General features: G+C 43.2%; 1 protein-coding gene across 2 annotated transcripts in view; it reads left to right on the forward strand.

Moving 5' to 3' along the window:
* The first annotated feature begins 257 nt into the window (after positions 1 to 257).
* Positions 258 to 25,465, forward strand: part of TNFAIP8L3 (TNF alpha induced protein 8 like 3) — a 97,944-nt gene continuing 72,736 nt past the window's right edge. The window contains exons 1-2 of one of the 2 annotated variants that reach the window (XM_056572303.1): positions 289 to 436; positions 24,555 to 24,614. In XM_056572303.1, the coding sequence (XP_056428278.1) occupies positions 24,602 to 24,614 (13 nt within the window). In that variant the 5' untranslated portion in view covers positions 289 to 436; positions 24,555 to 24,601. Of the gene's footprint in view, positions 437 to 24,554; positions 24,615 to 25,465 lie in introns of both variants that reach the window. The other variant, XM_056572301.1, reaches the window with a different exon arrangement.

Below are 25,465 nucleotides of genomic sequence, written 5' to 3' on the forward strand. Positions count from 1 at the left end.
ACATAACGCAGCCTGTGTGTATGGGAATAGGCAGTAGATATCGCAGCCTGTGTATATGGGAATAGGCAGTAGATATCGCAGCCTGTATGTATGGGAATAGGGAGTACATAACGCAGCCTGTGTGTACAGGTACAGCGCCAGGATGCTGCCAGCTATACCCAGGATTCTGCAGGAGAGAACACTCGGCCGTTGCTAGTCTCCAGCTCTCTTCTCATTGGCCGAGACGCTTAGGCGGGGACATTCTGGGCGCGCTGATTGGTTGCTGTGCGTTCCCTAGTCGGCATCGTTCGGAATGCTGGAGATGCTGATCCGCACAGCTCACCCGGAGCCAGAGGCGGTGGAGCTCAGGAGAGACGAGTGCCCGGACCGGCGAGTGACACTCATCCCACCATGGACACGGACTCCGGGGACCTGAGCGAGGGCGAGCTGTCACCAGGTAACGCCAAACTTGTGTGCCGCGCTAGTGACTGACAGCCTCCCGTCCGCTACAAAGCAATCAACTTAATTAAAAGGGGCGGGAGCCGAAATTCCGCTTGTTTTTGGAGGGTGCGCTCATTCGGTGCCGGTGACGCCCTGGAAAGGGTTAAGTGTAGCGTGACGCCCCGAGAGTTTGTGTGCTACAAGTGGGGCTGGAAGTTACTTGTGTGACCTATCATGTGCACGTAATGCCTGAGCACCTGTCCGCTGGTCATACTAGATCTAATGGTAGTAGATCACCAGTCTATTACTTGTCCACTACTGATAGTAGATCACCTGTCCACTAGTGATCACAGATCCCCCTGTCCACCAGGGGTAGCAGATCCGCTGTTCATTAGTAATAGTAGATCGAATGCCCTATAGTGATAGTAGATCACCTGTCCACTAGTGATCACAGACCCCCCCCCCCCCCCCCCCCCCCCTTCCCATCAGGGGTAGCAGATCCGCTGTTCATTAGAAATAGCAGATCACCTGTTCACTAGTAATAGTAGATCGAATGTCCTATAGTGATAGATTACCTGTCTACCAGGAATAGATCACCTATCCATTAAGGAAAGTAGATGTTATGTTCAATAGGGATAGTAGATCTAATGTCCAATAGGATAGTAGATCTAATGTCCATTAGTGATCACAGCTCAAACTGTATACCAAGGAAAGCAGATCCCCCGTTCATTAATGATCACCTGTCCACTAGTCACAGCAGATTACCTGTTTGTTTATTGATAGCAGATCCCCTGACCACTAGTGATGGTAGATTACCTGCGACCCTCCCTCTAGTAGTAGTAGCAGATCACCTGAGTTAGCAAATCCTCTGCCAACCACAGAAAGCAGATCTCCTTTCTTTCATTAAAGTGATAGCAGATCACCTATCCACTAGTGATAGCAGATTACCTGTCACTGTCAAAAGCAGATCACTTGTACACCAAGGAAAGCAAATCAGATGTCCACTAATGAAAGTAAATCTGTTCACCAGGGATAGCAGATCCCGTCCCTGTCTACTAGTAATAGTAGGTCACCTGTCCACCAGGGAAAAGATCACCTGCCAGCCAGAGATAGTAGATCACCTGTCCATCAGTCATACAGGTTTCCTCTGCAGATCATCTGTTACTAGGACCTGTTCTCAAAAGATAGATCACCTGTCTAGTAGGGATAGCAGATCACCTCTCCGTTCGTTGTCCTCTCTGCAGATCAGCTGTCCATCAGAGATAGCAGATCCCTCTTTGCACTGTTTATAGCAGACGTCCTGTCCACTAAGGAGAGCAGATCACTTGTCCATTATCTATAGCAGACGTCCTGTCCACTAAGGAGAGCAGATCACTTGTCCATTATCTATAGCAGACGTCCTGTCCACTAAGGAGAGCAGATCACTTGTCCATTGTCTATAGCAGACGTCCTGTCCACTAAGGAGAGCAGATCACTTGTCCATTGTCTATAGCAGACGTCCTGTCCACTAAGGAGAGCAGATCACTTGTCCATTATCTATAGCAGACGTCCTGTCGACTAAGGAGAGCAGATCACTTGTCCATTATCTATAGCAGACGTCCTGTCCACTAAGGAGAGCAGATCACTTGTCCATTATCTATAGCAGACGTCCTGTCCACTAAGGAGAGCAGATCACTTGTCCATTATCTATAGCAGACGTCCTGTCCACTAAGGAGAGCAGATCACTTGTCCATTGTCTATAGCATACGTCCTGTCCACTAAGGAGAGCAGATCACTTGTCCATTGTCTATAGCAGACGTCCTGTCCACTAAGGAGAGCAGATCACTTGTCCATTGTCTATAGCAGACGTCCTGTCCACTAAGGAGAGCAGATCACTTGTCCATTATCTATAGCAGACGTCCTGTCCACTAAGGAGAGCAGATCACTTGTCCATTATCTATAGCAGACGTCCTGTCCACTAAGGAGAGCAGATCACTTGTCCATTATCTATAGCAGACGTCCTGTCCACTAAGGAGAGCAGATCACTTGTCCATTGTCTCCACTGTAGATTAACCTAGCATTATCATGAGTTGTGGCAAATGACAAACTCAGCTCTGCTACAGCCAAAGTTTCTTTATACAGATGACACCTAAAAGCTATTCTTTTCTTTAGGGATGGTTATAAATAACAATTGTAATGATTTTGCGTGTGATAAGTCCTCAGAAATGCTACAGTTCGGCCAAACCCAGGTTATTTGTATGAAGTTGGTCACTTCTGACACTATAGGACAGTGGTCTTCAACCTGCGGACCTCCAGATGTTGCAAAACTACAACTCCCAGCATGTCCGGACCTCCAATCTGGAGTTCCGCAGGTTGAAGACCACTGCTATAGGAGATCAGTGCGATCGGAGGAGGAAAATACACCCTGCCCAATCTCGGACTATGATCTGATAATCTGGATTGTCGTTGACGTATGCATATAGGGTGTGAATAATCTCTAATATGTACAATGATCACAGCTGGACAAGGTGGCAGATAAAAGATTCCAGTTCACATGTGGTGGTTTCCATTATTTGTGTCTGATCGCAAGACATGTTGGTCATTACCTTTAGGAAAATGGCCAAAACTTTCCTAGCTGCTAGAGATGAGCGAATTTACAGTAAATTCGATTCGTCACAAACTTCTCGGCTCGGCAGTTGATGACTTTTCCTGCATAAATTAGCTCAGCTTTCAGGTGCTCCGGTGGGCTGGAAAAGGTGGATACAGTCCTAGGAGACTCCTTTCCACCGGAGCACCTGAAGGCTGAACTAATTTACGCAGGATAAGTCATCAACTGCCGAGCCGAGAAGTTCGTGACGAATCGAATTTACTGTAAGTTCGCTCATCTCTACTAGCTGCCATAGACATGAGGCTGTTAATGGATCCAATAGATACATGGGCACCCTGGTGGCTCAGCGCTTAGTACTGTTGCCTTGAAGTTTGAGTCTTGGGTTTAAAACCAAGGGCAACATCTGAATAAATCAGTGTTTCCCAACCAGGGTGCCTCCAGCTGTTGCAAAACTACAATTCCCAGCATGCCCGGACAGCCAAAGGCTGTCCGGGCATGCTGGGAGTTGTAGTTTGCAACAGCTGGAAGCTCTCTGGTTGGGAAACACTGTCATAAAGTTTCTATATTTTCCCTGTCTTTGTGGGAGTTTCCAGTTATTTCCCAAACTCCAGAATTTCTTAATGAGGTACTCCGATGGAAAACCTTTTTTTTTTTTTTTTTTTTTTTTTTTATTTATTAATTTTTTTTAACCAACTGGTGCCAAAAAGTTAATCAGATTTGTAAATGACTTCTATGAAAAAAATCTTAATCCTCCCAGGACTTATAAGCTGCTGAATACTCCAGAGGAAATTCTTTTCTTTTTGGAACACAGTGCTCTCTACTGACATCACGAGCACAGTGCTCTCTGCTGACATCTCTGTCCATTTTAGGAACTGTCCAGAGCAGCATATGTTTGCTATGGGGATTTTCTCCTACTATGGACAGAGATGTCAGCAGAGAGCACTGTGCTCTTGATTCAGCAGAGAGCTCTGTGTTCCAAAAAGAAAATAATTTCTTCTGTAGTATTCAGCAGCTAATAAGTACTGGAAGGATTAAGCTTTTTTTAACAGAAGTAATTTACAGATCTGTTTAACTTTCTGGCACCAGTTGATTAAAAAAAATAAATAAAGGGGTACTCTGGTGGAAAACTTTTAACTAGTTAAAAGATGGTGCAGCTCACAATTAATTGATTACTGACCGAGGTTATTTCGGGTAAACTTTGTGTAAATTTTGGGCAAACTCCAGAATATACTTATAAGTATATAGATTTTCATGGAGTTATGGGTGATAATAATGTCTGTACAGCACTGTGAAATACTGTGTAATGTTGGGTCTATTAGATCCGACATATACTGTACGTACTAGGCCGACATGTATATGTCCAATGTATAACTATGACAGATGTATTGTAGTGGCATTTATCGTACCAAGGGTGTTAAAAAGACGTATACCCCAAAACGTTTTTACAGCATCAGGCCAGAAGGAATTGGACGGTAATCTGTGTCCCAAATGGGGGACAAAGTGATACACTTGTTGGGTCTGATATGCTGACACTGGTAATTTTTACTCTTAGGCTATGTTCACACGGCGGAATTCCGCCAGAATATTCCACGCAGACCTCCCATTGCAGCGCAGTCCCATTGATTTCAATAGGATTCTCCTGCACTGTGCACACGGTGGAATTTCCGCTGAAACATCTACGGAAATCCCAATTCCAGCTTCAGCAGAAAAAATAGACATGTCTAATCTTTCTGCGTATTTTGCTCAGAAATGCGTTGCCGTCTATGAGACGATGCATTTCTGAGTGGTCTTAGCGCCAGCCAATACTTTCGGGCGGATATTTCACACATGTTCCTACTGTGTAAGCATCCTCTAAGGGCATGTTCACATGGCAGAATTTCTGTGTGGAATGCGGCTGAAAAATGAATCTCCGCAATGCTGGTACAAGAAGTAAACACGGCGGTGAATGGATTTTCCACTGTCCCATTCACACAGATCATTTTCTGATGCAAAAATTCTGCATTCCGGATTCTGAAAAAAGAATTAACTCGTCAGTTATTTTTGCTGAATTTTGTGGCAGAGTCCCATTAAAGTCAGTGGGACTCTGAATTACACCCAGAATCTGTGTGTTGAGCCGAGAAATTCTGCATAAATTCAGCACAAATTCCACATTGAATCCGCAAAACTGCAAAAAAAAAAAAAATTTGCTGCCATGTCAAAGCGGAATCTGAGTGAAAGCAGAAAATTCCGTCTGATGATTCCAAAATGTTAACGCGGCCTAAGGCTTTACTTGATATTTCCCCTTTCAGTTGGATCCACTTCTGCCTTTTGCACATTTTCTGCTGCAGCATATCTGCTACGTGTGTTGTTACTAAGGGTGCATTCACACGCTATTACTAGCAGCGGGTTTCACGCTGCGGGAAACCTGCTGCGAGTTGCGCTTCCATTGATTTGAATGGGTCCGCAGACAGTCCGCATGAGTGTCAGATTTACGGACTGTCTGCGGACCCATTTAAATCAATGGTAATGTAACTCGCAGCGAGAAACTCGCTACTAGCGTGTGAACGCACCCTAAGACTGGGTTTAACAAAATATTTTGGGCAGTATTTTGCCTCCTTCACACTTGAAAAAAAGCCACAAAAAACTGCATTGTTTTTTGGGCCATCATGAAAAACTCCACTTTATTAATGAAAACACCACCAAGTAAAAAGCATTATAGGCACAGCCGATTATTTTTGCCTATTGACTTTTGACTTACTGGCTGCAGTAGTTTTTCACTAGAAAAAGGCAGTTATTTTTTCGTGATACATTTTTAGCATTTTTTGGGGAAAATGCGATGTAGAAAACCACCCATTTGGTCAGTTATTTTATGCAAAACCAGAAGCGGATCCAAAACACTGAAAAAAGTGCAACTCTTTTCATTATAGTTTTTCTTCGTGTAGATTCCATGTGGGATTTTGGCTAATTGGTACTGACTGTGAAATAGGGACTGAATGCTGACCAAAATACAGGGTGATTCAGAAAGGAAAAAGTAAAGGCCAGAATTAAAAGACCAGTGACTGAAAATCAAAGCTAAACCAGGCTGATCAGTATGGAACTACATGTGCCGTAAGCCATGGTATGGCGAATCTTATGAAAAGGTCTGTTAGAGATTACATCTTCTTCAGGAGCTGAACCCAGACAACATACCGAAATACAGTGGTCCCTCAAGTTACAATATTAATTGCTTCCAGGATGACCATTGTATGTTGAAACCATTGTATGTTGAGACCAGAATTCTATGGAAACCTGGTAATTGGTTCTAAAGGCACCAAAATGTAATCCAAAAATAGGAAAAAGTGAAAAGTAAAGAAAAATAAGTAGATAACTAATATAGATAAAGCAAGTCCTTACATATAAAAGTAAGAAAGATCTGCTGGGAGCTGTAAATCACTGTCTATGTCAGTGTTTCCCAAGCAGGGAGCCTCCAGCTGTTGCAAAACTACAACTCCCAGCATGCCCGGACAGCCAAAGGCTGTCCGGGCATGATGGGAGTTGTAGTTTTGCGACCGCTGGGGCCACCCTGCTTGGGAAACACTGGTCTATGTAGAGGACAGGAGCTTCTTCAGGGTCCTGTACAGTACAGGAAATGTCCTAAAAAAGTAACATGGAGCCGCCTCAACTGGTGTCCAAAGGAGCAGCTAACCCTGATACAGGTAAAGTGTACAGAACATGTAATACCTCTCTGTACTGTAGGGGGCGCTACCAGACATCAGTCAGTGCATACACTTCAGGAATACAGGGGTTTTACCAGTAAAATGCCCATTCTGATTGGTCAGTTCTTCCAGCCATTGACATGTTTCGCAGATCTGGACTGTCTGAACATTGTATGTTGAGTCTGGTTTCAACTTACAATGGTCCAGAAAAGACCATTGTATGTTGAAACTATTGTATGTTGAGGCCATTGTAAGTTGAGGGATCACTGTACTATGGGGGAGATTTATCAAAACCCGTCCAGAGGAAAAGTTGACCAGTTGCCCATAGTAACCAATCAGATCGCTTCTTTCATTTTTGAAAAGGCCTGTGTGAAAAATGAAAGAAGCGATCTGATTGGTTGTTATGGGCAACTTCTCCTCTGGACAGGTTTTGATAAATCTCCCCCACTGACTTCTGAATTGACTTGCAGGGCCGAATGGAAGAGGACAAATTCCGTCTGGTGTTCAGAGATGTGGTGACCATTTACCTCAGTGGGACCATTCCTCGACATACATCCAACATTGCTTGATAAAGGTCACCACAGGACCAAAACGTTGCATACTATGGATGCATTCTAATATCTGTCTGAAAGAAATGCAGATTTTCTATTTGTACTTTTGCAAGGTTTAATATGAAAGTGTGAGACACTGATTTGCATCCCCATTGTGGGGTGTGCCGTGGATCTCATATTTTGATTGGGTTGTAGAACCTTTCCATAGGTATAGGATGTTGTTATCATAACAAATATTTAAAAAATGAACATAGTGTTTGTTAGGAGATCAATGTGGATCCATTTTACAAATCTATTTTTGACTGGATTTCACATTTAAGCTATGTTTGTGTTTTTCAAGTGTAATTTGTGTTAAAGGGGTACTCCGGTGGATTATAATTATTTTTCAACCACTTAAGGACACAGGGCGTAGAGCTACACCCTGGCTATCTGGGACTTAAAGGAAATCTGTCATCAGTATCACCCGCATTATACTGATCAAAATTATACTTACAATGTCCTGAATGGCCAGCCGTTGTGCCGTTATCACTCTTTCTCTTTTAATGAGGTCCTTGGGGCATGGGCGGAGCTAGGACCGGAGCTCCTGGCACCCCACATACAGGGTACATTCACATGGGAGGGGGTTTACAGTGAGTTTCCCGCTGCAAGTTTGAGCTGTGGCAAATTTTCCGTTGCAGCTCAAACTCCCAGCGGGAAACTCGCTGTAAACGCCCGACCATGTGACTGTACCCTAATGCTAGATTCACACTGTAGAATTTATGGGCAGAATTTCTGCCAGAGATCAAGCCAACGGCACTAGGACAGTGTGGACTGCATTTCCGTCCCCATAGATGTCAATGCATTTCTGAGCAGATCTCCCAAATGGTCCACCCAGAAATGCATTGCCGTCTACGGGGACGGCAATTCAGTCCGTGCGGTCCTAGTGCCGCTGGCTAAATCTTTGGCAGAAATTCTTCCCAGAGATTCCGCAGTGTGAACCCAGCCTAAAAACACTACACTACACTACACCTTCACAAAGTAAAAAGTAAAACACTGCATATACACATCCCCTACCCCCCCCCCCCCAATAAAAATAGAAAATGTCTCGTACGGCAGTTTTTCCAAAAAAAAAAAAAAAAAACTCCCAGTATTGCCAGACAGCCATTGACTGTCCAGGCATGCTGGGAGTTTTGCAACAGCTGGAGGCACTCTGTTTGGGGAACACTGCCGTAGGGTATTTTTTTGGTATCGGAGGCTGGTGCTATTCTTGCATCCGAGTACTTCCCTATGCAAATCCCTAATTTAGGCCTCAAAAGTGAATTGAGCTCTCTCACTATTTCAAGGCAACAGTTTAGGGCCACATATGGGGTATTTCTGTACTTGGGAGAAATTGCCTAACACATTTTGGGGGCTGTTTCTCCTTTTACCCCTTATGAAAAGGAAAGTTATTAAATTAAATTTTTTACACTAACATGCTGGTATTGCCCCATACATTTCATTTTCACTAGAGGTAAAAGTGGAAAAAGACACCCCAAAATTTGTAACGCAATTGATCATGAGTACAGAAATACCCCATATGTGGATGTAAAATGCTCTGCGGGCGCACAACAAGGCTCAGGAGTGAGAGCGCACCATGTACATTTGAGGCCTAAATTGGTGATTTGCACATGGGAGGCTGATTTTACAGCGGTTCTGACATAAACGCAAAAAAATACCCACATGTGACCCCATTTTGGAAACTACACCCCTCACGGAACATAACAAGGGGTACAGTGAGCCTTAACACCCCACAGATGTTTGACACATTTTCATTAAAGTTGGATGAGAAAATGAAAAAAAAAAAATCGGAAAAAAGCCCCTCAAAATTTGTAACCCCAGTATGGAAATACCCCATATGTGGGCATAAAGTGCTCTGCGGGTGCACTACAATGCTCAGAAGAGAAGGAGCGCCATTGGGCTTTTGGAGAGAGAATAGGTCTGAAATTGAAGGCCATGTGTATTAACAAAGTCCCATGGAGCCAGAATATTCCATTAGGGGTGTAGATTCGCATTTTGGAATCTACACCCCTAATGGAATGTAACAAGGGAGGCAGTGAGCATTTACGCCCCACAGGTGTCTGACAGATTTTTGGAACAGTGGTCCGTGAAAATGAAAAATGTAATTTTTCAATTGCACAGCCCACTGTTTCAAAGATCTGTCTAACGCCAGTGGGGTGTAAATGCTCACTGCACCCCTTATTACATTCTGTGAGGGGTTTAGTTTCCAAAATTGGGTCACATGTGGGGGAGTCCAATGTTCTGGCACCACGGGGGGCTTTGTAAACATACATGGCCCCTGACTTCCATTCCAACCAAATTCTCTCTCCAAAAGCCCAATTGCACTCCTTCTCTTCTGAGCATTGTAGTCCACCTGCAGAGCACTTTACGTCCACACATGGGGTATTTCCATACTCAGAAGAAATGGGGTTACAAATTTTGGGGGGCATTGCTCCTATTACCTCTTGGGGAAAAAACTGCATTTTAGTGAAATAAGAAAAATAATTAAATTTACTCATTCGACTTTACCGAAAGTCGTCAAACACCTGTTGTGTATTAAGGCTCACTGTACCCCTTGTTACGTTCCTTGAGGGGTGTAGCTTCCCAAATAGTATGCCATGTGTTTTTTTTTTCAAAAAACATTTCAACAAAATTCACTCTCCAAAATCCCATTGTTGCTCCTTCCCTTCTGAGCCCTCAGAGCACTTTACATCCACATATGAGGTATTTCTTTTACTCGAGAGAAATTGTGTTACAAATTTTTGGGGGCTTTTTTTCCTTTAACCCCTTGTAAATTTTCAAAATCTGGGTCTATAGGAACATGCCAGCGTAAAAAATAAAGATTTTGAATTTTTTTCAAAGGGTTAACACACTTTATGAATGTCATTTTGAATACTTTTGAGGGGTGCAGATTTTATAATGGGTCATTTATGGGGTATACATTTTGTGAAAAATTGGCAAACTGCTGCTGAACTTTGAAGCCCTCTGATGTTTTCCAAAAGTAAAAACATGTCAACTTTATGATGCAAACATAAAGTAGACATATTGTATATGTGAATCAATATATAATTTATTTGGGATGTCCATTTTCCTTATAAGCAGAGAGTTTCAAAGTAAAAAAAAATGCAACATTTTAAACATTTTCAGAAATTTAAGAAAGTATGCAAGTATCGACGGAAAATCCGGAATCAGAATGAAAAGTATTAATGCTTAAAGGGACAGTGGTCAGATTTTCAAAAAACGCTCTGGTCCTTTAGGTGAAAATAGGTTTGGTCCTTTTAAAGGGTTAAATCAACTGGTGCCAAAAAAGTTTAACGGATTTGTAAATTGAATTCTATTTAACCATTCCGGTACTTATCAGCTGCTGTATACTTCAGAGGAAGTTGTATAGTTTTTTTTCAGTCTGACCACAGTGCTATCTACTGACACCTCTGTCCATGTCAGGAACTGTGCAGAGCAGAAGAGGTTTGCTATGGGGATTTGCTCTGGACAGTTCCTGACATGGACAGAGATGTCAGCAGAGAGCACTGTGGTCAGACTGAAAAGAACAACTCAACTTCCTCTGTAGTATACAGCAGCTGATAAGTACTGTAAGGATTAAGATTTTTAAATAAAAGTAATTTACATATCTGTTTAGCTTTTTGGCACCAGTTGATTTTAAAAGATCTGTTTTCCACCGGAGTACCCCTTTAAGGGTTTGTTTACATTGCCGTTTGCATCCGACCCATTTAGGATCTGATTGGCTCTTTTTTTTCTTTTTCTTGAGCTGAAAGGACCCTGAAATGGGTCGGATGCAAATGGCTACTGCCTTGTTCCAACAGCCCCCATTCACTTGCATGGGGTTCTTTGGTGATCCAGTAATTTTATAGGAGTTTAGCAGAGAAAAAAGTTGTGCAAGCACAATATTTTTTTTTCTCCGCTAAACTTAACGTAACTGCCAACGGAGCAGCACCTAATGGAGCCAGACGGCAGTGTGAACGAGGCCTAATTCATGCCAAAATGCATGTCCTTTTCAAACAAACCCTGTCATATTGATTTCAATGAGAAATTTGCAATGTCGTTCACACAGTATATATACACTGCTGATTTAAAAAAAAGTTTGTGTTAAAATAAAAAAAATCAAATATGCATCGAAAGTCGAACAAAAATAAAACTGATAGTAATTAATATGAAACCGTTGCCCAAGGTCCAAATGGATATATATATATATATATATATATATATATATATATATATATAAATTATAAGCAACTAATAAGTTATGATAAAAACATTTTTATTCCAATCTATAAAAATAAGATGTAAGATTCAGCTCTAAAATTTCAGTTTGTCACACCACAGGGCCCTTTTATAGCTGTTGCCAAATATTTATAACAATAATTAGGACCATAAAATAAGAAGGGATAATAAAATAACCCCTAGTAATCTGCTGCTCAAAGCAATATCCTATATTAACATATGTTCATAGTGGCATGTCATACATATAATGCCAGCTTACTAGTGAATAACACATATTAAATATAAAGCCACATATGCATTCAGTGCTCAGTTATGAATGCTTGGATTAAAAAGATACCGTATATACTCGAGTATAAGCCGAGGCCCCTAATTTCACCTCAAAAACCCAGGAAAAGTTATTGACTCGACTATAAGCCTAGGGTGGGAAATACATCATCCCCCCCCCACCCCGTCATCATCCAGACCCCCATCATCATCCAGACCCCCGTCATTAACACCCCCATCATCATACCCCCCCTCCCCTTCATCATCTCCGCCTGTCAATCCCTTCATCAGTGGTCTTCAACCTGCGGACCTCCAGATGTTGCAAAACTACAACTCCCAGCATGCCCGGACAGCCATCGACTGTCCGGGCATGCTGGGAGTTGTAGTTTTGAAACCTCTGGAGGTCTGCAGGTTGAAGACCACTGCGGCCTTCGTCATCATCCAGACACCCCCTTTAGTTTTCTACTCGCCTCCCCTCGGTGGGAAGGAAGGGTGAGCTGGTCTGGGCCATCTATGCTGCAGGGACCGTCCAGTGGGGAGGGTCAGTCTTTCCGGGCTGTCCATTTTCTCCAGGGGGGCCTCTTCTCCGGGCCCGACCCCGAACTAGTGACGTTGCCTTGACAACGACGCACAGGGACGCGCATGAACGTCCCTGTGCTTCGTCGTCAAGGCAACGTCACTAGTCCGGGGCCGGGCCCGGAGCGGGGAGAAGAGGCCCCCCCCCCCCTCGGTGAAAATGGACAGCCTGGAACGACTAACCCTCCCCACCTTACAGTCCCTGCAGCATAGATGGGCCCGGACCAGCTCACCCTTCCTTCCCACCGAGGGAAGGGGAGTAGAAATCTAAAGGGGGTGTCTGGATGATGATGAAGGCCGCAGTGGTCTTCAACCTGCGGACCTCCAGAGGTTTCAAAAATGCAACTCCTGGCATGCCTGTCCGGGCATGCTGGGAGTTGTAGTTTTGCAACAACTGGAGGTCCGCAGGTTGAAGACCACTGAAAGGGATTGACAGGCGGAGAGTTCACTCGGGTATGAGCCGAGGGGGGTGTTTTCAGCACGAAAAATCGTGCTGAAAAACTCGGCTTATACTCGAGTATATACGGTAAATGTAAATGCTATCAATCCAAATTCTAAACATCCAAAATGCAATAAATCACTCCATATATTTATTTGTTGGAAATAAGGACGCTGTGCAAAAAAAGTAAATTTGTACCCATGGGACGGGTTGGTGCTGTGTACTGCTGTATTAATGTATATACATGTATTCTGGTATCAATTAGAGATGTTCTATTCATATACAGTTCCTGTTGAAGAAAAGAGTATTGGTACTATGTACCGCTCACCCACTTAAAGGGGTATTCCAGGATTTTTTTTTACTTGACTTTGCTACAGGGGCTGTAAATTTAGTGTAGTACATAATATAGTGTCTGTACCTGTGTGTGACGGTTTTCTCACAATTCTTCTGTGATTTTCACCCCAATATTTATTTTTAACAGCATACAAAATGACTGTTGTCTTGGATTTTCCCCAGCTTGCAATGCGGTCGAGACCTGACTCACTAGTCAGCTGATGACAGGGAGCCGGTCTGCTTCAATAGGTGGAGGGATAGCTTGGTGGGAGAGAGATAAATCTGCAACTAATGCAACAGCTGGAGGCACCCTGATTGAAAACCACAGGTCTTTTGTTTCAATGAGGGGGGTGGCTAATAGGGATCGACCGATTATCGGTATGGCCGATATTATCGGCTGATAATAACAATTTTGGGCATTATCGGTATCGCCAATTATCTTGCCGATAATGCCCCGCACCGCGACCGCCCCCCCCGACCCACCGCACCGCGTCGCAACCCCCACCGTAGTGCTGGGCGGTATACCGGTATGGATTTTTGCCCATACCGCTATACCGGTCGGGCCCCTCCCCCATCCTCCGAGTCAATAAAAAAAAATTAAACTTACCCGTAATGGGGGTGGTCCGGGCCATCCATCCTTCCTGTAGTGTCCGGCGGCATTTCGGGTGGAGGGTGAACAGGTCCGGGCTGTCCTTCTCCGGGGGTCATCTTCTCCACTCCGGGCAGGCACCTGCCTAGTACGCTGCATAGACGCCGCTACGCCGTGACGTCAGGTGCGTCGCTGCGCACGGGCGTCACTGTGCAGCGGCGTCTATGCTGCGTTACTAGGCCGGAGCCTGCCCGGAGTGGAGAAGAGGACCCCGGAGAAGAAGGACAGCCCGGACCGGTTCACCCTCCACCCGGAATGCCGCCGGACACTACAGGAAGGAAGGATGGCCCGGACCACCCTGACAGGTAGGGGGAGAGAAGCGGGTGGTGGCGGCGGCGGCCTATGGCACCGCAAAAGCCACTGCAGTGCATTGATTTAAAGCGCCTGCTTTATCGGTCGCCCGATATCGGTCGATCCCTTGTGGCTAATGTGTGAGAGGGAGGAAAATGGCATTGTGGGATTTGTAGTAAAAAAAAGAAAAGTCAAACAGGAAATACAAGTTGACAAAAAGATAGCCACAGTGTTATGGTAATCTCATGACATAGCCATTTAGCCCCAAGACAAGCGCAGATCCTTCCTAAGCATGTCCATTACTGTCTGGCAGGTAAGTACTAAAATCACCTTATGGTGGATAACCCCTTTAAAGTGTGGCGACTCGTCCTTGATGTAATCAATTTCTGTGCCTCTAGCTCCGGAGGCGGCCGCTGCCCAAGCTGGCCGTAGGTGCAAGAGATACAGAATGCTGTGGTGTGGAGGCCTCCGGTTAAACCTTTGAATTGGGGGAGCAATAGAGTTCCAATAATAGATGAAAAGCGGCTGATACAGGCAATCGGTATAGGTGAAAGAAATGGGTTTTGTTCATGCGACTCAAGGACTTTTTATTGAAGAATTGGTGGATCCAAAAGAAAAAAATAAGCCAGATTATAATACCCTTTTCACCCCTTTTTTTCCCTTTTTTTTTTTTTTGTCTATGGGAGGAGAAAAACCAGAATTTTCTGAAAAAAAGCCAGATCATCAACATTCTGCAATTTTGGAAATCTGCCCTTGAGCTTAAAAATGCCATAAAAGGGCAAAATAATGCAAAATAAAAACAGTCATGTGGGTCTGGCATTTCATCTTTCCCTATCGACTCCCAGGTCATATCTTGCAGCAACATCTTTGGCCACCAAAAACATTCATACAGCAAGTATGGGCATTTATTCCAAAAAAGTAATATCCCAGCCAAAGGCTATGTTCACACGTCAGAATATCCCCCCGGAAAACGAGGCAAACAGCGGGCAGAGGATGCCAGTGCTAGGTTCGCTCCATAGACGGCAAAGAATTTGCAAGTGGATTTTGCATGAAGAATTGAAATGTCAATTCTTTTGGCAGAGGCTGGAATAAAAATTACGCAGTGTGCACGGTGCAGCAGAACCCAATTGAAAGTTATCAGACTCTGCTGGAGCAGAATTACGAGCAGAATTTTTCTACCAGATTCTGGAAATCCTTCATGGCCTAATAGGGATGCCGCCATATAACACTCATCGGAAATCGGTCTAACTGAACACAACAGCCTAAGGACAAGGATCAATGATTGCCTCCTTTCTCATCAATGTAATTATGTATCTTTGAACCTTGAGCAGATAACTATGTGGTGTCCCGATACCGTATTGCATACCGTACCTTGTATGGTGGTTCCCAAAGTCAGAGTTACTACGTTCAGGTAGGGTTCCCCAGGTGGGACAGCCCCTAGTCGCCTCCTCTTTCTCTAATTTTATAATGTTTATGTGTACATATTTAATAATGTGTATATTTAATATAATGCATATTAGTGTGCTTACCTTTGTAGCGTCGCAGGACCTTCGGTCATGTGACTATGTTAATTCCTCTATGGTATGTTGGAGGACCTTTGGAGGTCACATGATTACCCATAACCCTTTGTAAAGATTATTGACAGAAGTACTGGACCAATTAGTTTAAGTCCAGCCCCTGCCCATATAAGGGAGCTGTAGCCAATGATCGCTCTCTTGGGTTGCTGCTCTCATGGATGTCAGACTATCAGGACGGATCTGCGCAACTTACAAAGACACTCTAGGCCTGAAGCCTGCTGGCCTCAGCCTCAAACTAAACAGTGAGTTCTAAACTAAATCCCCGCTAAAGCTAGCATGACTGCTGGACCTCAACTAAATCCCCTAAATCCAGCGGAACAGCGCATATCAGTCTACGGACTCTAAAACGCTTAAGGGCCCAACCACTGTCAATCTCTAAGAGACTTTGCCTGTATAGAGACTGTTCCGGTTATGAAGCTTGCATAAAATCTTCAGTAAAAGTTCCGATTGTTTTCAGCAAACTCTCCGGTTGTGGACATTCAATTATTCCATACCTCCTTATCACTCTTGGGAAGGGTGGCGGTAGGACAAGCATTGCAGATGAGCCCTCACCCTGGCATAACGAATAGAAAGGGTTAAGATAGCACCCTTTAATTACCACCCCATATACCCTACACCCCCAGGCTATCACAACTGGTTCTCCCCCCGAACCCCTTACAGTTTGTATTGTCCATTTCCCCTGCCAGCTGGTCAAGCAAGCAGCCATGATGCTATTGACATGACCCTGTGTCCGTGTTAATGGACCGCAGCAGTGTATACAGTGCATAACACTATATGTTCCACCCATCGTTGTCTCAGTTACCGAACGGCAGTGGTATAAAGCAGAACCGTAAATCACATAAATAGTGTTTAACCAATATAACGCCATATGTTTCCACGCCCTTTCACCATTTATTTGATTTAAGGCTTGGCATGCGATGTTGTTTCAGCGAGGAAAGTCCCATGGATATGAGTGGGTAGAGTGAACAGTCTCGTAAGTAATATATCACCTTAAACTTTCCACTGAATACTCTTGGATTTCGTTGCCAGGGTGGTTGTTAAAGTGATGGATTGCAGTAAAACCATAGCAATAGATGTCTTTACCAAAGATGAGCATGTTCTGCACACCTCAGTCGTGTCCTTACTCTTACCTCGCAGGACGATATTGTTACTTCTAGACTGGAACCAGTATAGACGTTTACTGGTGAAAGAAGTCACACCGGGATAGGAAATAGTGTTTAGAGCATTTTCTTGCATAATAACATAACACTTTTTTAAGCTTAACACTGATTAATGTAGTTTATCCTTATTTACTTTGCCCACTGTTTTTTATGTTTTGTGTTATTGTAAAACTGATAAACATTTACAATTAAACATAAATATATATACAAAACATAATTCAGCCATTCCTTATATCAGTGTTTCCCAACCAGGGTGCCTCCAGCTGTTGCAAAACTACAACTTCCAGCATGCCCAGACAGCCAACGGCTGTCTGGGCATGCTGGAAATTGTAGGTTTGCAACAGCTGGAGGCCCACAGGTTGGGGAATACTGTCTTTTAACTATAGGAAAGCTAGGTGACAGACATTTATGCGGTCATGATACTGTCCACCCAGCCTTCCCAGACTCCTTGATTCTCATGGTAATACAGTAATCCTGGAGCTTAGGCTGTATCCCTGTTTTACTGTTAAAATTTGTTCTTTCAGCAGGAAAACCTGGGAAAGCTAGGTGGAAAAAAAAATAGGACTGCTATTCCAATTTCTACAACATTTTGGTGTGAATTCTGCTGAAATTTACTCAATGGGATTCCGCCACGGAATACAGCAAAATTTGAAGACATGTTCAATGTTTTTGTAGATTCCGCAAAGCAGAATTTCCACCGCGGAACTTTTGCCGTGTGAATGGGACAGTGAAATCCCCATTCAGTACAGTGTGCAGTACATCTTGCAGAATTACACTTGGAAATTCCGCCATGTGAACATAGCCTTAGGCCATATTCACACGCCCGAAAATGTGCAGAATGTCCACCTGGAAAACACTGGTGGACATTCCACACATTTGAATGTTTCGGCAGATGCTAGGACCGCTCAGAAATCTGTTATCTCATAGATGGCAATGCATTTCCGAGTAGAATCCACAGAAAGAATGGACAAGCCTGTTGAAATCAATATATATTCTCACGAAAGCCTTAACCAGCTTTCCAAAACTACAGCACATTTGCACCAGATTTTTTTTGGGCACAGAAATTCAGATTTCCGTGTCCTCAGAAAGAATGAACCTGTCCATTTTTTTTTCTGCCGACTTCGCACGGAATGCATAGCAGTCTATGAGACTGCGCATTCCCATGCAGTCCTAGCAATGTCCGCACTGAGATTTTACGTGCGGACATTCCGAGGTGTGAATATAGCCTAGATTGACAACACAAATAGAGAATTTAGGCTACTTTCATACTGCCCCTGGGCTCCGCCACAATCAGCCGTTGAGGCTCTATTTATTTAAAAAAATGTTTTGCCTTTAACAGCCGTTAATGTTACGGAGGCCAACAGGAGGCATAACGGGCACAGAGGATCCCATTCACTTGAATGGGATTCTCTGACGTGCGTTATTGCAGCCGTTGTTCCGCCAGAAGATGGCGGGAGAAAAAGACTGAACAAGAAGAAATTTTTCTCCCACTATCTTATGACGGCCGTCACACTGCTGGGCACTAATGGCAGTGGGAAAGGAGCTTTACCCAGCTGTTCCAGAAAACAAAGAAAGGGAACAATGGATTTTGTAACCACTTGAAACCAGAGAAGAATTCAAGGTACCGTATATACTCGAGTATAAGCCGAGTTTTTCAGCACGATTTTTCGTGCTGAAAACGCCCCCCTCGGCTTATACTCGAGTGAACTCTGCCTGTCAATGCCTTCATCAGTGGTCTTCAACCTGCGGACCTCCAGATGTTGCAAAACTGGGTGTTGTGGTTTTGAAACCTCTGGAGGTCCGCAGGTTGAAGACCACTGCGGCCTTCGTCATCATCCAGCCCCCCCTCTTTTGTTTTGTACTCACCTCCCCTCGGCGGCACGTTAGGGTGAGCTAGTCCGGGCCATCTTTGCTGCAGGGACCGTCCGGTGGGGATGGTTAGTTGTTGCGGGCTGTCCTTCTTCACCGGGGGGGCCTCTTCTCCGCGCTTCGGCCCCGGAGTAGTGATGTTGCCTTGACGATGCCGCACAGGGAAGTTCAGGCACAACGTCCCTGTGCATCGTCGTCAAGGCAACGTCACTACTCCGGGGCCGAAGCGCGGAGAAGAGGCCCCCCCCTGTGAAAATGGACAGCCCGCAACGACTAACCATCCCCACCGGACGTACCCTGCTGCATAGATGGCCCGAACCAGCTCACCCTAACGTCCCACCGAGGGGAGGTGAGTACAAAACAAAGGGGGGGGGGCTGGATGATGAGGAAGGCTGCAGTGGTCTTCAACCTGCGGACCTCCAGAGGTTTCAAAACTACAACACCCAGCATGCCCAGACAGCCGATGGCTGTCCGGGCATGATGGGAGTTCTAGTTTTGAAACCTCTGGAGGTCTGCAGGTTGAAGACCACTGATGAAGAGATTGACAGGCGGTGATGATGAAGGGGGGGGGAGATGATGACGGGGGGTCTGGATGATGACATGGGGGGGATGATGTATTTCCCACCCTAGGCTTATAGTCGAGTCAATAACTTTTCCTGGGTTTTTGTGGTAAAATTAGGGGCCTCGGCTTATATTCGGTTCGGCTTATACTCTAGTATATACGGTATTATGTAGATTTCCAGGCGTGTGCTTTTTTTTTTTTCTTTCCTCACAGAGGGAATAGTGTTCTGTATAAGTATAGACAGGCAGATGGGAAGTGGTAGGTAGATTTGGCGCTGAACGTCCCCTCTTCTGCGGTCATTAGATCTAATTAGGCGCCTGGAGCGTCTTACTTTAATGATATAGCAGCGGTTGTACAATAAACAGTCATTGGCTTAACCGGAAAGGGCCTGGACTACATAACAGCATGTCATACATAACATGTTATTAGACGGCAAGTAATGAGGGGTTTATTGGCTGCAGCTTTACTGGAGAATTCCGGAGAGGTGGAATGGCACAATTATCGCACACAAGATTGTCACCAGTTTGTTACTGTGTCAGGTCTTCTGTCATTGTTCAGCATCATTAAAGTGTCCCCAGGTCTTGTGTCTCACAATGTAGTCAGTGACACACTCTGACAAGATACACAGGGTGTTTGCTCTCACCTGACAGGACAAGGATAAACATTTTGATTTACGTTAAGGAATGGCGCATGCTCCACAGACGTCTTCACTTATCTATGCATTTTATATTTCTAGGATAACAGCTCAGCTTCTTCTTTAAAAGGCAAGAATGTGAGGATGATCTTTGTGGGATGGCCACAGTCAGTTTGCAGGGATTCGGAACTTGACAGAACAGTATCATTGATGGCTGGGGATTGCCCCCAATAGATAAAGGTCTCTGTAGGTTTCCATTTGTGATATGACTCTTTTTACATCTTATAAATGCAGTTGATAACTATCTGAAGGGTTAATAGCGATCAGTGGGCTAGAAGCCAGTACCCGCAGAGCCTGAAGTTAGAGCTCCTGCACTCCTTTTATGTTTAGGATGTAAATGTAAGTCCCAGGGCGCCATAACATACATTGTCATTGGTCCTCTAGGGGTTAAAAAGCTAACTTAAAGGGGCACTCCAGTGGAAAACTTTTTTTTTTTAATCAACTGATGCCAGAAAGTTAAGCAGATTTGTAAATTACTTCTATTAAAAAATCTTAACCCTTCCAGTACTTATTAGCTGCTGAATACTACAGAGGAAATAATTTTCTTTTTGGAACACAGTGCTCTCTGCTGACCTCTCTGGCCATTTTAGGAACTGTCCAGAGCAGCATATGTTTTCTATGGGGATTTTCTCCTACTCTGGACAGTTCTTAAAATGGACAGAGATGTCAGCAGAGAGCACTGTGGTCATGATGTCAGCAGAGAGCTTTGTGTTCCAAAAAGAAATGAATTTCCTCTGTAGTATTCAGCAGCTAATAAGTACTGGAAGGATTAAGATTTTTTAATAGCAGTAATTTACAAATCTGTTTAACTTTCTGGTACCAGTTGATTTAAAAAAAACGTTTTCCACTGGAGTACCCCTTTAAGTCCTCATGACGTGGATATTGTTGAAGCCTATGTAACTGGCATTGTTAATAAACAAAACCATACAGTATGTCCGCCTATCTATAAATGTTGCATACTTTATATATACACTTATGTGTAGGTATATGGGTGTGTGTGTTTGTCATTAGTGTTACAGTACAATATTCAATTCATTGCATGCCTGGTTTAAGTGAAGGAAAGTTCTGCTCATATGCAGTTAGTAAAGTAACATTTGGCATTTTGTGATGAATCAGCTGATGATGTCCGCTTAATATTACATTGACACTTTCTGGTCATTTTCTTCCAATTTTCTCAATAGAATAAATACAGAATTTGCTACTAATAATAAAAAGATACACTGGTCAGCTATAATATAAAGCCTAATAATGTGTATGTCCCCACTGAGCCACCAAATCAGCTCTGACTCTGAAGCAAGACCTGTGAGGGTGTCCTATGGACTCTGGCACCAAGATGTTCGCAGCAGATCCTCTAAATCCTGTAATTTGTAATGTGTAGCCTCCTGGGATCAGACTTGTTTCTCCAGCACTTCCCACAGATGGGATATGGGGAATTGAGAAATGAAGTTGATTCTTTAAACTGTCACATGACCAAAGTCGCTATGAAGCCCTAGCCTATAAAAAAAATACAAAAACATTTAGGCGAGTTGGGAAGAGGAAGGCTTCAAGCCACAATAATTAATATGGTTCTCACAACTAGATTTTTTATGTATTTTAGTCTTGGCAGATTGGTAAGAATATAAGATTTACAATCACTACAAGAAAATAACTTTGTACAAAAGAAAAAAATAATCTCCACAGCTCCTACGGCTAGATTCACATGTGTGTCAGTGGCTCTGTGGGGTGCCTCCATTGCAGGCTCTATCCAAAATACTTGACTCAATAGCACAACATGCAGCACTGTTTTGTCCAGCCAAGACGGGCACTATGCCGGATGGACCCCATTAAAATCAATGTGGTCTATCGAGTTCTATTGCTATCTAGGGTGTAGCAGATCCGCCAACTTTGTTTTTTTCATTCTTCTGCCGACCATTGATGGAACAGATAAACAGATACGGTATGTGTGACCCTACCCATAAGGAGCTTCCTCTATTTGCCACAACGGGTGGAAAGTGTATTATTCTACCATATGGCTGCCATTCTCCAGCATAGAAGTGCGACCCCCGACAGCCTTCAGTACAGATGCATAAGGCACCCTATTTTGATGTAAAAAATCCCCCAAAAAAGTGAGGCTATGTTCACACACAGCTTTCCGGACCTTATTTTAAGGCATAAAGGGGGAGATTTATGAAAACTTGTGCAGAGGAAAAGTTGCCCATCACAACCAATCAGATCGCTTCTTTCATTATTAAAAGAGCCTGTGCAAAATGAAAGAAGCGATCTGATTGGTTGCTATGGATAACTTTTCCTCTGCACAGGTTTTAATAAATCTCCCCCAAAATGTATGTTTTTGCTGTAGCCCCAAGGCAGTGTTCAAATTGGCAGCAGCCTAACAAAAAAAAAAAAAAAAAAACAGACAAAAAATGCCTAAAAAAAACAATGCAAAAAACCCTTCTAAAATGTAAGACTACTTTTGCTTTGTAAAATGAGCCTTTTTTGAGTCTATGGAGGTGATTTATCAAAACCTGTGCAAAGAGAGAGAGTGGAGCAGTTGCCCATAGCAACCAATCAGATCACTTCTTTAATTTTTAAAGAGGCCTGTGAAAAAGAAAAGAAGCAATCTGGTCGCTATGGGCAACTGCACCACTTTTCCTCTGCACTCTCCCCCCTAGGTTTCCACTTTTTATTTTATTTTTTTTTGTGCAATTTTTTTACCTGAAAAACCCCCACAAATAATGCCCTGTCATTTTGAACTCCCAGTTTTTGGGACTTTTTTTTGTCAAAAATAGTGGGTTTTAGTATTGGCATTTTTTCTTTGCCATTTTATACCATACATTTCTCTCATGACAAGCCATGTGACTCAAGGATTTTCCTTGAAGAATTGGGAGGGGGACGCCAGAAAAAAAATGCCAATGCTAAATCCATATGGCATTTTTGATATTGCCTCCTATAGACCTCTATGCGAAAAACATCAATATTTATTTAAAGGGGTATTCCAGGCCAAAACTTTTTTTTTATATATCAACAGACTCCGGAAAGTTAAACAGATTTGTAAATTACTTCTATTAAAAAATCTTAATCCTTCCAATAGTTATTAGCTTCTGAAGTTGAGTTGCTGTTTTCTGTCTAACTGCTTTCTGATGACTCTAGCCTAAGAGAGCTGAAATCCTAGCCTAAGAGAGCTGATTCTTCTGGATGGTTGTTAGAGGAGTATGCTCAATATTTGTGACAGAACATCTCAGTCAGCCGAACCACTGCACAACATTTTCACCCAAAAATCACACAGAAGTTAATGAAGAAAACTTATTTCTGTTACCTACACTGTTAGTTTATTGATTTCTATCTATACATTGCTTACTATTGCTTACTGGAATTCACACACAAAGTAAATCCTGTATTTGGATTATTCTGCTCAGGATTGAAAATAAGAATATTATCACATTATCACCATGCAACAGACATGAGTTCTCATTTTAAAACTTTATGTGTATAGCTTCGTCCTTGAGTTGCATCATCCCGATATGGTATTTATACAATATGTTGTATAATATTTAGAATGCATATAATCATATTGTATGTATTTATTATTAAAGTAACTTTATTTATTAAAGTAACTGCCTGGTTCCTTTTCTTTCTACCACTAATAAAAACAACATCTATGATACATATAATGCTGTTTTTTTTTTTTCTTTAGTCAGTGTTTTAGCCAATGTAAACAGCAATCAAAGCTGTGGATATATCCGGTACAATTTGTTGATGTTATAAGGGTTCTTTGGCTTTCAGGGCAGTCCCCTTGTTAAATGAATTCCAGGCTGGATGTCAATAGAAACCAATTACCAGGGTTGGCGTTAGGGCAGGGCAACCTGGGCAGTTGCCCAGGGCCCCCATCCAAAAGGGACAAAAAATCCAAACCCCACACCTAGAATAAATTCCAGATGGGGGTGCAAAACCCCTTTAAAGTGCACCATCCCTTTAAAACGTCACTTTTATTAAATTGTTTAAAACTGTCAAACTTGTGAGGGAAAATAGTTAAAAGCCCAGCAGCTGTTGCCACTCTTGTTTCTATAAATGGGCCTCCAGCTGGAGGTCTGTATATGGCCCTGTGCCTGCAGTACTACAGGGCCAACTGGATGAGAACACTGCTGTTGTTTAAAACCGTAGATCCCCTTCCCTATTAAGTTTAAATCACCTCCTCCCCCTTTTCCCATTTTAAGAATAAAAATAATTATATGTGGTATCGTCACATGCGTAAATGTCGGAACTATTAAAATATAAGGTTAGCTAAACCGTCATCTACAGAATAAAGATAAGGTGTCATTTTTACCAAAAAGTGCACTGTGTAGAAACGTGAAAAATTGCTTTTTTTTTTTTTTAACCCCACAAAAATTTTTTTGGGTTTTGCCGCAGATTATATTATAATATAAGTGATGTCATTACAAAGTACAATTGGTGACGCAAAAGACAAGACCTTATATGGGTCTGTAGGTGCAAAATTGAAAGCGTAATGATTTTCAGAAGGGAAGACTAAACTAAACTAAAATGCAAAAACGAAAGGAGTCCTTAAGGTGAAAATGGGTCCTTAAGGGGTTAAAAAACTTAGACTTTTTAACAAAATAAGTTTGTTTAAAATCGCCCTATTCTGACCACTATAACTTTGTCATTTTTCCATATACAGGGCTGCATGAGGGTCGTTTTTTTGCGCCATGATCTGTAGTAAGGAGCATGCAGCATGAAGGTACACATTAAGGAGCACAAATGGGTCATTTGTACAGTGTGGGGCATTAAGAGGAAAACTATTACTGTGTAAAGAATAAAATGAGCACTATTACTGACAGGCAGCACTGAGAAGATCACGGTTATAGTATATATGGGCACTATTACTGACAGGCAGCACTGAGAAGATCACTGTTATAGTATATGTGGGCACTATTACTGACAGGCAGCACTGAGAAGATCACTGTTATAGTATATGTGGGCACTATTACTGACAGGCAGCACTGAGAAGATCACTGTTATAGTATATGTGGGCACTATTACCGACAGGCAGCACTGAGAAGATCACTGTTATAGTATATGTGGGCACTATTACTGACAGGCAGCACTGAGAAGATCACTGTTATAGTATATGTGGGCACTATTACTGACAGGCAGCACTGAGAAGATCACTGTTATAGTATATGTGGGCACTATTACTGACAGGCAGCACTGAGAAGATCACTGTTATAGTATGTGTGGGCACTATTACTGACAGGCAGCACTGAGAAGATCACTGTTATAGTATATGTGGGCGCTATTACTGACAGGCAGAACTGAGAAGATCAGTGTTGTAGTATATGTGGGCACTATTACTGACAGGCAGCTCTGAGAAGATCACTGTTATAGTATATGTGGGCACTATTACTGACAGGCAGCTCTGAGAAGATCACTGTTAGGGTAGGCTCACACATAACGGATCCACAGCGTATTTCACACTGTGGATCTGCCGGTGACCCAACCCATTTTGTGCCTCCAGCTGTTGCCCCCCCCTTCCCCTGCCAGACATTGCGGCTGCTCTGCGGTGTCAGAGGGGACTCAGTGACTCGCAGG

This window comes from Hyla sarda, chromosome 4, assembly GCF_029499605.1.
Source record: "Hyla sarda isolate aHylSar1 chromosome 4, aHylSar1.hap1, whole genome shotgun sequence".
NCBI classification, from domain to species: Eukaryota; Metazoa; Chordata; class Amphibia; order Anura; family Hylidae; genus Hyla; species Hyla sarda.